The 15,126-nt window shown below is 40.3% G+C and overlaps 1 protein-coding gene across 3 annotated transcripts in view; it reads left to right on the plus strand.

Moving 5' to 3' along the window:
- LOC105061150 (vacuolar protein-sorting-associated protein 33 homolog) overlaps nucleotides 1–15,126 on the plus strand; it is a 62,386-nt gene that overhangs the window by 26,025 nt on the left and 21,235 nt on the right. For all 3 annotated transcript variants that reach the window (XM_073245584.1, XM_073245586.1, XM_073245585.1), the window contains 3 exons: nucleotides 11,182–11,244; nucleotides 11,316–11,422; nucleotides 11,712–11,834. In XM_073245584.1, coding sequence (XP_073101685.1) covers nucleotides 11,182–11,244; nucleotides 11,316–11,422; nucleotides 11,712–11,834 — 293 coding nt within the window. The remainder of the gene's footprint in view (nucleotides 1–11,181; nucleotides 11,245–11,315; nucleotides 11,423–11,711; nucleotides 11,835–15,126) is intronic.

A 15,126-nucleotide genomic window follows, 5' to 3' on the forward strand; every position in this document is an offset into this window, starting at 1 on the left:
ACAGTAAGCCAAGAACAAGGTCCAGAACAACGAACGGAGTCCAACGAGCTCAAGAATAGTCCAAACAGAGTTCAGATGGCGAAGATACGCGTGAAGAAAGCCCGAAAAGGAGCTGGTATGCCCATGGGCCGTTGGAGGAGTCCACGGACCGGTGGAGGCCGACGGCGGGGCGGCCGGCCCTGCAGCATGGGAGCCCAGCGGGCGCGCACGACAGCGCATGGGAGGCCCAGCGGGCGTGGTGGCCCGTATACCACAGTCCACGGTGGATCGACGGTTCATAGGAGGGTGTGTGGACCGAGCGCTCGTTTCCCACGTAGTTCTCGCAATCCACTGTGGATCGGAGCCGTTTCACAGGCATTTCTCACGGTCTATCGGCCCTGATTTGTGTGCAGATACGCGATTGGATGGCTGCGGGTGCTCGCGGTCATGATCGGACGGTTGTGGAGTTGATTAGGGCTTCCGGAGAGAGTTTTAAGCCCTATTAAAGGTGGGCTGGCAGCTGTGGAGCGGGGGAGTCTCAGATCATCTCAATAGGGGTGGCGCAGGGATAGCCAGGGGCATCTCAGAGAGATCGGGAGTAGGTCTCAGGGAGAGCCAGGGGGTCTTAGGGAGCGCCAGGGGCATCAAGCAGTTGGGAGTGTCTTGGAACGGTGGGGTTGTCTAGGGACAGAGGCTGGGGTATGATGTAGTGGTTGAGAGTATCAGTGTTTAAGGGTGTCGAAGACTGTGGTATGCAGATATGTAAGGGGGCCTTCTTGGGATTACTTTGAGAGAGCATTATATGGGTGAGTGCTTCTCGGTTGAGAGAGAGGGTTGAGAGTTGAGAGTGTATCTCCTTTTGTATTTTGTTTTCTCATAAGTGAAGCCTTGCATGCCCCATGGAAGTAGGCCTTTGGGTCGAACCACATACATGATTATGTGTTTGTTTTTCTTCTTTTTTCTTTCCGCCATAACAAGGTGGTACCAGATCTCCTATAAGTTGGTATCAGAGCGAGGTTACAGGCTTGAAACCCGGCAGACCCCCAGAATGTTAAAAAAAAATATCGCTGGGGGGAGGAATTATTGTGCAAGGTTTCAGTGCACATTCGGTAAGACCCAGAGAGAGGTTGGTAGCCGAAGGAGACTCGATGAGATTTCTGGAGAGGATGGTAGCCGAAGGGATTCGTTGAGACTCAGATTGATTGGTAGCCGAAGGAAGGTTGATGTATTGACAACAATTTTGGGAGTTCACAGAGAGGGTCGACTGGTGTTTGGTTGGTAAGATTAAATGGATCTAGCCACCTAGCCTGCTAGTTGAGGATGATCTAGCTTGATGCAGGTCAATTCAGGTATGAAGCCCCTGTGCCTAGTGGATAAAGGCTAATAAACCCCACCTCCCAATGGGTATTTGCCTTTTGGGAAGTTGGTTGGGGCTACGGTCGTGACATATCATGTCTTAGTGATTGCACTCTGTTTTGATTTTTCGTTAAATTTTGTGAACCATCGTTTCTATTTTTGAACTCTAAGGAAATATATACTATACATTAAAGGAGAACCTAGAGCTCTCCCAGCATGCCATATGTCGAGCTCTGGATTCCCTATGGTGGTTTTTTTTCCTCCTTTTCTCTCTTCATACACGTCCCGAGCTCTCTCGAACCTTCCCAACCTCCCACGGACACCCTCCTACCCACTCTCCTCGCTGCACCTCCCGTCAGTCTCTACCGTCACCTTCCCATCATCGCCGGCGTCATCCTTAGGTGCTTTTCTTTCCACATATCTGAGAGATGCTGACCTCCTCTCTACTCTCCTCGCCATTAGCTCCTGTCGGTCTCCGCCGTCGCCTTCCTCCCTATCGTCCCTCGTGTCGGCCTTGTCCTCCGATCTCTCTTAGGTACTTTTTTTCCCATAGATCTCGGAAAAAGAGAAAGAAATGAAAAGAAAAAAAAAACCAACACAAAACCCCAGCCATCATCTTGGCTTCCCTATTCGGCCGCTCCAAGCCTCCCATCCGATTGGGATTCTTGAGGACCGAAAAAAAAAGAAAGAAATGAAAAGAAAAAAAAAACACAAAACCCCAGCCATCATCTTGGCTTTCCTATTCGACAGCTCCAAGCCTCCCACCCGGTTGGGATTCTTGAGGACCGAAAAAAAAAGCCAACACAACCCCAGCCATCGTCTTGGCTTCCCCATTCGGCCGCTTCGATCTCTCTTGAGAAACCTCAAGGGACCAAAATATCATGCTTTTACCAAGATTAAGCTCTCAAAACCTCAAGGGACCAACTCACCCCGCCACAACTCGCACAAAATCCCTTAAGGGGGCAAAAAAAAAAAAAAAAAAAAACAACCTGAACCAATGGAACCCCTCCAATTTCTCCCAGGTGCTCTCCTTCCCCACAGATCTCCGAAAAAGAGAATGAAATGAAAAGAAAAGGAAGTGAAGAGAAAAAAAAAAGAAATCACTCTACGTGGGATAAGGTCTTACCTTCCAATATTTTCCATCTTTACTATGTTTTCATGGACTTTTCCCATGTTTTCCCCTGATTTCCCTCTGTTTTTTTTCCATCCTCATGAGTCATGAGTCTCAAGTGGGTGGGAAGCTTAGACGGTGGCTGGGGTTTTGTGTTGGGTATCTTCTTTTCTTTTCCATTCCTGGGAGTCTCAATCGGGTGGGAGGCTTGGACCGGCCGAATATTATCAAAGATTTAGGGTCAAATGCTGTCATCCTCTTAACAATGAGGTTTTAAATTTTAAATTAATTTTAAATTTTATAGAATATTGCTTAATGGATCTTAATAGTATTTGAAATAGATCAAATATCCGAGAAAAATTTATCTGACATGTAAGATTGGCCCATTACATTTTTAGATCTATATGTTGTATTTTAATATAATTTTTTTAGATAAATTTTAAAAATTTATATACAAATATATAAATATTTTGATTGATTATATATGAACGAAAAAAATATTAGAAAATAAAAAAATAAAATGAATCGTATTAATTAGATGATCCTAATTTATTTATTTATTTTTTGATTTTTAAGATTAAATTTAGGATTCTATATTGAAAGATATAGAAATATTTAAATTTATTATATATAATCCATAAAATATCAAAAAATCAACATAAATATAGTTGGTCGTTTTGGTTCTATGAAATTAAAATATACGTACATATTTAGTTTAAAAAAATTAATAATTAAAAAAATAAATTCAAAATTATGGATTATATTTATTGATTGATTTTAAGATTTAATAATAAATAATCTATTTATAGGCTTGATCTGGTCAGGGCATGTTGGGCTGGATCAATTTACCGTTATCTTATAGAATGGGCTCAAAAAATTAGTAACTAAGTTTGGATTAAAATGTGGAGTTCATTTGTTTTTTCGTATCCAGTTTGAGTATATTGTTGGTTTAACTAGGGCTGGTTTAGGGTTGGACTGACATTGAAAATATTAAAGTAGAATGATTTTGCATTTCATGTTCGTATAAAAAAAATTTATTGTAAATATTTCATTTTCTTTTTATCCTTATTGAATACTTTTTTATGGCATTGATGCATTTATGTTGTTTCTATGTTTGTATTCTACAATAAAGACTTTTATATATTTTGTACTCACGCACTTAGGACTTTTGTTCTGGCTTTGATTCGTAAAGAATGTCATTGGATTTTTATTTATAATATGGATTCAAAATGATGGAATAAGGATGAAAAGATCATGTTGGAGGTAATTTAATTTCAAATATAACTTATTTCTTCATTCAATTTTTATCAGGGAATCTTCTCATGTCAGTAATATTTTATAATTTTTTTGATGTTCATATTTTCAGTTTAAATGAAGAGGTCATTAGAGATGAAGGTGAGTATGGATATAGATTCATTAGTTAATGAAAAAATTATATATTACATTGTATGAGAAATCTATATGTTGATAAAATATTTTAATTTTTTTATTTTATTTAAATCCCGCCGCAAAGCGCGGTTTACATACTAGTAAAATTACTAAGACGGTATTATAGTTCCAAGAAACAAGAGCAAAAAAAGGATCTTTGTACCTTTGACAAGGAAAGAGCCTAAACCAAATGGAATAGAAAAGAAGGATTACCCCAAGGATTAAAGTCAATTTATGGATCCATACTGCAGTATAAAGGTAATATGGGGTCAGCATTGGTTGCTTTGGAGCCGGCTCCTATGAGCAAAGTAAATACCAAGTGGTACAGTTTGGTGTGGCATATGGGGCAGTATAGGTTGGTTAAGGCTGGAACAGGTTGGTTTGCCTGTGGGATCATCCCAAGGGCTGCCATCCACTAGTCCATGGCTGGTAGGTATGCACTGAGTGGTAGGGGGCCAGGAGAGTTGGTGCCTTAATCCTTGGGTTAGATTACCCTCAAGCAAAGAAATTAGGAAACAAAAATGAGGATTGCTAGACCTCCACGCATGGTATTCCGTATCGGCCCCAACCGACCGGTACATCTCGTACTGTACCGTACTAGCAGGGAACTAGTTTGGTTCAAACCGATTTTTCGAAAAATGATCTGAATCGGACCGAACCATACGGTACGGGCCGGTATGATGCGGTATGGGCTGGTACGGTGTGGTATGGTTTGGTTTTCTTTTTTTTTTTGGCCATTAGATGGGATTTTTTTTTGAATTTTTTATTGTCAATACGGGTCAGTATGGTATGGTACACTACCATACCAATCGGCACCTGGTATGGGGTCTGATACCGGTATTTAAAACCTTGCCTCCACGCATGTGTAGGTTTCTTCCACTTATGCACCACGTGGGTCCAACATCTATCACATTCATTAATTTATTATTTAAGAAGGAAAGAGATAACCAGCTGGCATGGGTTTCCAAACATGTAAAACTCTTCATCTATTTTATCAAAAACCTAGATTATCTATTTCTCATCCTCATCTTTTTTTCTCCTTCCATTCCCACCTTCAACTCTGCCTCCACCTTCCACCTTTTCTCCATCTTCACATCTTCCTTGACCTCCACCTCCAATTCACCATTATAAACTATATTTAGGGATCATGATTGTGGAGGTATGTTGAGAAGATGTTAAGCCCCATGGTTGTGGATGATGCATCTGAGGTTCACGAAGCCAGCATGGTCAAGGATGGAGGCCTATTTGAGGGTTGTTGAACTCATATTTGGCTTGTGCCAAGTCTTCATTTGATGTTGTTTATTGAATATATGAACTAGTATAATTAGTTGGAGTAAGATGGTATGGACCAAGTTACGCAATCTTGGTATTGGATACTACATCGGTACCTTATTGGTACGGTTTATATTGAAATAACTCTATAGTCATTTTTATAAATTTTTGTCTCGGTACATCTCAAAATAGGTTGGTACACCTCGGTATGGGTTGGTATTGAATTCGGTACACCTCGGTATGCTTTGGTATGGGTTGGTATGCCTTGGTATGGGGCGGCATGGGACTTGTACTGATTTGAAGTTGAGATTTGTACTCATTTCTTCTTGATACAGTATGGTATGCCCTATACTGATGGTATAGCGGTGCGGCTGACCATGGTATGGATAGGTACAATGAAGATTTGAGTCTCAAGCAAGGTTTTGAATCCTGTGGGATGGAGGTATCTCAGTTTCTCCATGGAACAGGATGTCTTGCTGTCCCACCCCATCCCAATGGCAGTCTCGATGGATGTCCTTCATCTCTCTCCGCTTCTTTCCTTTCTTTCTTTCTTTTTTCTTCTTTCTTTTCTTCTTTTCTTTCTTTTTCTTCTACTTTCCTTTTTCTCGTTTTTCTTTCTCGTTTCCCTTTGTTTCTTTTTTTCTATTTTCTTCTTCTTTTTCTTTCCTTTCTTCCTTTCCTTCCGTTCTTTCTTTTCTTTTACCTTCCTTTTTTTTCTTTTCTTTTTCTTCTTCTTTCCTTTCATTTTTTTCTTTTCTTCATCCTTCCTTTCTTTCTTTCATATTTCTTCTTCAGCCCTTGTGTGGATGCGTTTTGGAGTCCCGATCCTATCTTGGTCTCACTTTTTCATGGGAAAGGGATGGGATAGCCGGGACTCCCTTTGTCCCGTTGGGACTTAAAACCTTGGTCTCAAGTGAGGATAGGTACTTTAGTTAGTGTTGAAGGTGTTGAAAAAAAAGGAGGGGAAGATCTAAGGTGACATGATTGGAGGTTGTAAGGAAGGATATGAAGAAACTTGAAATAACATTAGTGGTGGCCCTATATAGGAATAGAAATGAGGATCTATAAAGCCAAACCCAAGTAGTTGTGAAAAGGCTAGATGATTATGGTTATGGTATAATTGATTGGAGCATCCATCCAACTGGATCCATGGCTATCACCAAATCCATGGCTATGGCTCATGAGGGGAGATCAAGGTAGATTCCATCTTTGAGGAGTCGGCAGCCATGGGAGTAAAGAGGAAGGGGATATGGTGAGAGCAAAGTGTATGGGAAATTGAAACAAAATAGCATAATTTAACTAGCTCTACCCATCCCATCGGTTATTATTTTTAATTTAATTTGTTCACTATTCAACTATGCCAAATGGCAGATCTACATGGTGTGTAGGTGGAAGAAATCTACATGCTTGTATAGGTTTAGTATCCCTAATCAAAATTCGAAGAGCCTGCTGGAGAATAAGGTGGATTGGCACATTCTGTTGAAGTTTGGTTTGATGGTTAGTTGCATGATGATGGTTCACATAATAAACACCATAATTTCAAGCCATGTAGTAAATAAATCTGATAATGTTTAGATGCCTTTGCGTTATACACGTGACAGGTTCATATAATTGATGGTTGTGGCTATGTGGCATTTTGTGGGTCTAATTCGCAACAATGCTGAAATATCAATGGCTGATGTAGATCCTTCTAATAATCTGTAACCCACATTCTCCTTTAGTGTGATAAGTTTGTAAAATTTTACTCTCTCTCTCTCTCTCTCTTTCTCACACACACATGCGAACTCCCCATCTCCATCATAGGGAAAAAATATTCTTGTTCTTAAGTTTTAAATCCCGTGGGACGGGGCTGTCCCGGTTTTCCTATGGAATGGGATGCGCCGCCATCTCGCCCTATCCCAACACTTGGACAAAGGATGTCCCAAGATATCTCGATCAAGATGCTGGCAAGGACGGTTTGTCCTCATATATGGGATGGTACCTTGTCCCGGTGTCTTGTAAGACGTCTCACTGGGATCTAAATCTTTGTTTGTACCATAATTAGTCAGCATCTTTGGGTTCATAGGACCTAAGTGGCTGCTCAATAGATCTAGCATTGTAAGTGGGTCAGATATTGGGTAGGATCTGCAAGATCAAAACTGAAACCTGATAAGATAATGGGGTTTGGCTTTTCCCTACTGGTTTCAATTTGTGCTGTCTTCATAGTTGGAAGATAAATAGGTCCCCTATAGCCTCTGTTCATTATGAATCCTACTAAGGCATCAATCAGTTAGATGCAGTAGGTTTACATGTTGATAGTATATATCTCCCAATGTAATAGACCTTTCCTTAAGCCATCTGCTTTCTTGGTTAAACATCCTCTAGCCCCATAAGTTTGGTCCTGAAGAAGTGCAGAATTCTGAACATCTTGAGTCCACAAGAGATCCAGACAATGTGAGCCACGAGTTTTTTTCACTTTCTGAACTTGACCTCTACTTGGACCTGAAACAGGGATGCTCTGCAATGCTTTGAGATACCAGGTACAGTGCTGATTCTTTAGGATTTAGAATAGTTCATGGAAGAGCTTAAAGTTTCATGTAACTCCTGAAGTTTCAGACGTTCAAATTGGGGATTTATTCTTTCATGAAATATATTCTCTAACTTTTGCAAGATGATTGAAGTTCTCCTGTATCCAAATTAGAAATTGTGTTCCGAGTGGAGGATTTAGATCCAAAACCTGGTTTTGGAATAAATGTGAAATATTGAGATATTTAGCCTTATTATTGCTTTTTTTTTTTAATGTCATGAAATTAATAATCTATTTTGCTGCTTCATCTACCTGATTTATCGCTTCTGGTAGTCCATTACGATTTCAGTGGAGACTGGAGATCTTGGAACGTCTTCAATGCCCAAGAGCAACCACACTTTTCCAAAGGATCTTTGCTTGATTAGAATATGTGTATCCGGAACTTGAACTTGAATTATGGCAAGGGCCTATATGATAGGTTTTGAAGAACTCCAAGACTATGCTGAGTCTTTAGCAATAATCTGTCTGGTTGTTTCAATGAGTAATGAGGGCAAAAACACATGCATCCAGCTGAAAACATATATTAAAACAAGCAGCAAATAGACAAGCAGCAAATATAACGTTGAAGGTTGTCAAGTTTAGGGTGATAAATGGGCAATGATGGTGGTATGGGCAATGCTCCGACTTGAGGTGGATGATGACAATCACATCCACCAACAGTCAGCAAGTGGCCTTCAGGTAGGAGCCAACCATTATATCTTGAGAAGAGCGATGGAACCCAACAGCTACCTCCTGATGAGAGCTGATGTGTGCAGGCCCTGCAAACACCAGAGACACCGCTTATGAGAGTCAAGAGACACGGCTGTATGGAGGAATGAGCCTTGGCTCATGAGATAAGAGTCATAGCTCTTCATGCAATGAGCATCACATGTGAAATATAAGAGATGGCTTTTTAAACAATGAGATAGCTCAGAAAAGATAAGAGACAGCTCTTTCAGCGAGCAATGATTGTAAAGATAGGAGTCACAAATCTTTATATAACAAGCCATGCTTCTAAGAGATTAGAGTTACCAATCTTTATATAACGAGCAACACTTGTAAGAGAATAGAGTCACCGCTCTTAGAAGATGGCTGCTACTAGATTGAACACATTACTACATTATTGCTCTCCCTTCCATTATCATTGCTTTTATATTTCAATTACAAAACAATATTACAATGGTCAAGGATTAAAATATTAGTTGCATCAATAAGTATGTATGGTATTGGCTAGGAATCAGTAGTTGGCTCCTTTGAGACTGATCCTTAGGCAAAATGTCCTAGATCAGTGTTGAATCGGCCCTGTGCCCTTGGCACCAAGCTTGACAGTTTTGCACTCTTTTTGGCTTCAATATTGGTTGATACTCTATGTTGCTACTATATGTATCACAACATGTATAATACCAACTTGTGAACATTATGAGGCTGTATTGTAATTTCCAAAATCTTGATAATAAAGGAATAAAGAATTCAAAACCTAGAATATCCATACTTGTAATATTTTTGTTCGACTCATGTTATGCTAACATATCCAATGACCCTTACCTTTTCTACATACTCTTATCTTAAATTTGATGGTTTTTATTCTAGTATAATAAATGATATTTATAAAAAAATTTATGCAGGATGTGGATATGAAATATAAACTTTCTAGGACATACAACAAATATTGAAATATAATATTATCAAATTATTGATTGGGTTATTTGTTGGATACGGTCAATGTGAAACCTGACCCTAGGAAGTTTTAGGATCTAAATTTGACTATTTCCCAATGGTTGGACTAGGTTTTTTGATTGTTCGGTACCATTTGGAGCCGTACATGTGCTGTTATAGAGACTTTAGGAGGTCAATGCTGCAGGTAAACTAGGAAAAGTCGAGAACAATGTCTAATAGAAAATTTTATTAGCAATCAAAGTTACTAGTCACACCTTAGCTAATAGTTATAGATGACATTCCATTAATTTGTACATGACTTTTAGGATTAATTTATCATTGATAGGCCCTTCAAAATGGTTTCCTCATAACATACTCCATTTTACTGTTTTGTGGTCTAGGATAGAGAGAACATGGTGGTACTCGTCCACCCCATAACCAATATGTAGTTTGGCTGTTAAGTCCCTAGTGATAAGAACCTTGCATTCTACAATACAATGGTTAACCTTAATTGGAAATTGAAAAATGTCTTCTTTCTAACATGCTGTAAGGAACTTCTTCATAATATAATGCTACTGAAAACCAAAAAAATGACTAGTCACCTAGATCCATGGTTTGTGTTTGACATATCTTCAAAGTTCAAACCTTCATGGGCACATACAATGGTGAATCACATGATGGACAAGCCACTGTCGCTTGCTGCTATAAGCCGTCTCTTAGTGTGCTTTTGTGTGTTGTACAATTGTAAGGCTCAATATCCATTGCTGACCCTTTATTACCTTAAGCTTTTGCGTCAGTTGGTTAGTTAGCATATATCTGAGCTCAAGTTGTGGGTTATGAGTTCAAATCTCCTCTATGCCGATCATTTATTTAATTAACCTGATTATTATCTTGATTCATTCTGGTCCTTGTGGTCAATATTTCAAGTCCTGGTGGGACGGGGGCATCCGCTTGTCGGAATCTGTCCCTCTGAGAAACCAAGGCATGGGACGGTTAGGATGTCCTGCCCAGTCATCACATTCTGATCATGCCCTAGTGTTAGGGGGACCATGGGCAAAATGCATGTGATCCCCTCTTGTCCATTGCCATCTAATGTCTGTTCACTTTTTGTCTTTTTTCCCAAATAAAGTGGGATTAGGCATGCTGGTGGATGGATGTGGTCCCATGTGAGTAAATCATGTGGACTGCGATGTGCCCTCATCAATGGGCCAGGACGCGGCCCATCTTGTTCCATGAAAATCTTGGCACTGTTTGTCTCATGGGATTTAAACCCTTGATTGTTGTTGTTATATTGATTCATTTCAACCATTGTCTCCACTTATCCCTCCATGTGCATGGTCCATGCGGCATATGAAATTTTTTTTTTCCTCTTGTTGGTGGTGGTGGTAGTGGTGGTGGGGGCGGGGGCGTTGGGTAAGCAGTACTTTGGTTTGGCCTCAAGATAAAATTACAATGATTGTGTTTGTTGATCTAATGACCACTAGAAAATTTGCATCGTGATGCCTTTTGTCGATCATATTGTTCTGGGGGTTATATTCTTCCATGTGGTGTTCAGTTATTTATTTAACTTTTCTAAGCTTTTTTGATTTGCAAATGATTGTTTAATCTTTTTTCAGTCACAACATAGATACTTCATTGGAAGGAACTAATAAAAGGATACAATTTCAAATGCTTTTCTTCTTGTGTGGTGCATTAAGGGCTCCCCCTCCTTAACCTTTTTGTCCTATTTATAAGTCTGAATCACAACTCCTAGAAGTTAGTTCAATATTTTTCTTATTATTATTAACCAGTAATTATATACTTTGTATTAAATAGTGTGCTATTTGTTTCACAGTCACAGTCAGTATCTGGGCTGAAGGATTTTGTTAAGAAGTTGAACTCACTACCAGAAATAGCGGTATGCTTACTATTTTTCTTTCTTTGTAATTTAAGTTCTTGTATGGAACTAATAGCTGATAGTCACTTCAGAGGCATGTAAATCTTGCTCAACATTTGCAATCATTTACAAGTAAGCCATCATTCCATGCGCGACTAGATATAGAGCAAACGATCTTGGAGCTGCAAAATTATGAAATGTAAGCTACTCTATCTCTTATCCGATCCTTCAGCTGTTCTAACGTTTTAGTGGACTGAGAGAGATTAATTTCTTTCACTTTGAACTTTGTTTTCTCTATTTTTTGATGTCAAGATCATGATTCATGATACTGGTTCTCTCAATACTCTCTTATTTTTACTCCAAATGCTTCATTAAGACTCATTTCCATATTGGTTCTCAAAGTTAATCAGTGTGAGCAAATTATTCTTTTAATGATTATTTATGGTATAATTTTGTTCTTTGGTTTGCTGATATCACTAAATGAGCAGATGTTTTGAGTACATCGAGGAGATGATCCACAAACAAGAGCCAATCATCAATGTGCTACGCTTGCTGGTGTTGTTTTCCATTACTAATTTCGGGCTGCCAAAGAAAAACTTTGATTATTTGAGGTAAGATTCATTTGTTTGCTTATCAACTTTGATTTTTTCTGTACTTCTTCAACCATTTTGATGGATGAAAAGTGTTCATTTTTTCTTTTATTGGCCCAGAATGCTACCATCTGGTAATTGCTGTGGTTTTGCATTTCAAAACTTAAGCATTTAGATTGGTTGGTTGTAGCATTCTGGTCAAGTACAATATTCATTTGATGTCCCAGTTTTAATTTTTTCTATCGTTTATTATTTTAGTTTCTCAAAGAAAGCTTCTTGAAAGCCCTCAAAAAGTACTTGCCTGGCTGTTACCTTTGAGTCATCTTCCTTTGACCAATCTTGAATCTTGGTCCATTTTGGTAATGGCAATGAGTCATCTAGAAATGAGATATTCTTTTGGGAATGCCAATGAAAGCCCTGGAGTTGTGTTGACTTCATGTGGGCTAAATCATTGGAGGGATTGATGGGTGTCAGGAAAATATGGGGTACCTCTACTGCAATTTCTGTATCCCATGTGGTTTACTTCACTTGGGAACCCCACCTCTTAACTTTTTAAAAATCAGCTTCAATGGTAGTGTGAGGAAGAGGGGTCAATTTGGTAAAGCAAGATTTATTATTCGGGACTCTTGGGTAAGCTTCGTTGTAGCAGGTGGTTCCTTCCTCTTTGATGTAATGGTCCCTTTGGCTGAATAGAGAGCTATATGGGAGAGACTGGTTTATGCCATATGGGAGAGATTGGTTTATGCCACTACTGTCCTAAGTTCTAACTTCTAAAGGTGGAGAACATTATATTGGAAGGGGACTTGAAAATGGTTATCTCCTGGATTTTGGCAGGAACTTAGCATCAAGGGCCTACTCATGTATTAATGATGGATATTTGGAGACTTAAATTGAGTATCACCTCATGTGCAGTTTAGCATGTTTTCAGAGGCTAACCAAGTGCCAGATTGTGTGGCTTCTTATGTGGCTGATCATAGTGAACCTGAGTTGTGGGATATCTCCTTTGAATTACTAGATTATCTTCGACAAGATTCTCGGAGCCGGAATTGGGACCCATGCTAGCCCACTGGTGGTACAAGTCGGTGCGGGTTCGTACTAGATCGGACCGGTGTGAACTGACAGGGCAGAGAAGGGGAGAGGGAGAAGAAAGAGAGGAAGAGAGAGGGGAGGAGAAGGAGAGGAAGAGAAGGCCTCCGACGGCCGTCGGAGGTTGTCGGGGCCCTTTCAAGGGCAAAGGGAGGGAAGAAGAGAGAGGGGGAGATCTCATCGGAGGTCCTCGTAGGCCTCCGAACGGATGACGCCACCGCCGCAAGCTCTCCGATGGCCGGCGGGCCAGCGCTGTGGGAGCGGAGGGTGGCCTAGGTTGGAAGAGCGCCTCCGCCCTCTTCCAATTCGAAACAGGGGTTCGCCTCTATTTTGATTTTTTTTTTTTTTGGTTTTTAACGAGCGTAGTTGGCAACGCATGCCGACTTCGCCTGTTAAAAACCAAAAAAATAAAAAATAAAAACAGACCGAACCCCTATTTCGAACTGGAGGAGGGTCGCCCCCGTTTCGAATTGGAGGGCCTCTGCCCTCGTCCAACCTAGGCCTCTCTCCGCTCCCTCGACGCTGGCCCGTCGGCCATCGGAGAGCTCGCGGCGGTGTCACCCCCCGTCCGGAGGCCTCCGAGGACCTCCGATGATCCGATGAGGTCTCCCTCCTCTCTTTTTCTCTCCCTCCGCCTTTATCGAGCTTGGAAAGAGCTTCGATGGCCGACGGTTGCCAGAGGCCCTCTCTTTTTCTCTTCCCTCTCTCTTCCTATCTTTCTTCTCCTTCCCTCTAAGATGGCTGCTGTGTCATTTCATGTCGGAACCGGACCAATATCCCGTCGGTATGGCCGGAGCCATCCGGTTCGGGACGGTTTGGCAAACGGTAATCTTTGGGATATATTGATGGTAGATGTGAGTGGATGTATTTATTCAATGGCTCTTTAAAGCAGCTGGTTCAACAAAAAAAAAAAATGTTAGGTTTAAACTTTTGGCCATACACCATGTGTCCTCATTTGATTATAAGAACATTACACATTATTGAACATTCATATCACTTTTATCTTGGTAGACTAGACTCACTTGTATATGTAAGAGATCTTATCATTAGTAAGAGAACCATGTCATTTGTTTGTTGAAGAGATGAAGCTCCTTATCTATCAGATTTTGTCACTTTATATGTGGAGCTACATTAGAGCTCCATGGTGGTTGGATTTCATCTCTTAAGGACGTGAGTGGTTATCAAGAAAGACTAAAACACAGAACTAAGTGCACTATCAGAATGCTATAGGATCAGTATATCCTTCTAATCAAGACAAAGGAATGGAGAGGCATCATATAGTCTCATACTGAAACTCCTTTTTCTCACTTTTTATCACAGTATTGCTCGAAATCAGTCAATATGGGTTGGTACGGTATAGTATGTACCTAGGTTTGGGGCGGTACTGGGCAATATGCATTGGTATGGGGCCTGTATCGATTTGATTGATGCTTTTGTATTAGTTCCAACCAGGTACAATACACCTTGAATCGGGCTTTCGGGGGTGGTAAGGAAATTATGAATAATTTGAGGTGAATTATATGTCATGTGGGGGTTTGCATGGGAACTTGATGATAATGGCTTTGGAGGTGCAGAGGTCATAGAGGAAGTGAAAGGGACATCTTCGAGTGATGCAAGAAGGAAGGACTTGAGTCGTGAGATATTCTTATGTTAAGAGCGATAACTCAATATAGAACACTTGGCCATCCTAGAATGTAGTTGAGGAAAGAAAACTAGCACCCATAAATGTGCAAAGATGTCCATATATGAGGGAAAAACAATATTAAGACACTGATGGGGCATCAGCGTGTGTTGAAGTGGGAGCACAAGAATGTTGGGAAGATTAAGGATTATCAGGTTATAATCGGCAACGCAAAGAGGAATGGTAGTGACATGTGAACAGTTTTTAGGTTGTGAAGATAGTTCATCTTGATGATACCATTTTATGCAATTGTTTGAGACAGTAACTTACTAAGGAAGCGATCCTTGTGACAAGATGGAGTTTTGATGGGAATATGACAAGATAAAGTTGATACAATGCATTGTGATTCATCATAATTGCAGGGTCTTGATGTGTTGGAAAGAGTCTAAACAATTGTCATAAATATATCCCAATCGAGGTGCTGGCAGGACAGCCCTATTCTGACACATGTGATGGTACCCCGTCCTGGTGTCTTGCGGGGTGTCCTATCGTGACCTGAATCCTTGGATGCAACTAGCATTTATAGTAAGATATAACGTGCAGCAA

This window comes from Elaeis guineensis, chromosome 11 (assembly GCF_000442705.2).
Source record: "Elaeis guineensis isolate ETL-2024a chromosome 11, EG11, whole genome shotgun sequence".
NCBI lineage: Eukaryota > Viridiplantae > Streptophyta > Magnoliopsida > Arecales > Arecaceae > Elaeis > Elaeis guineensis.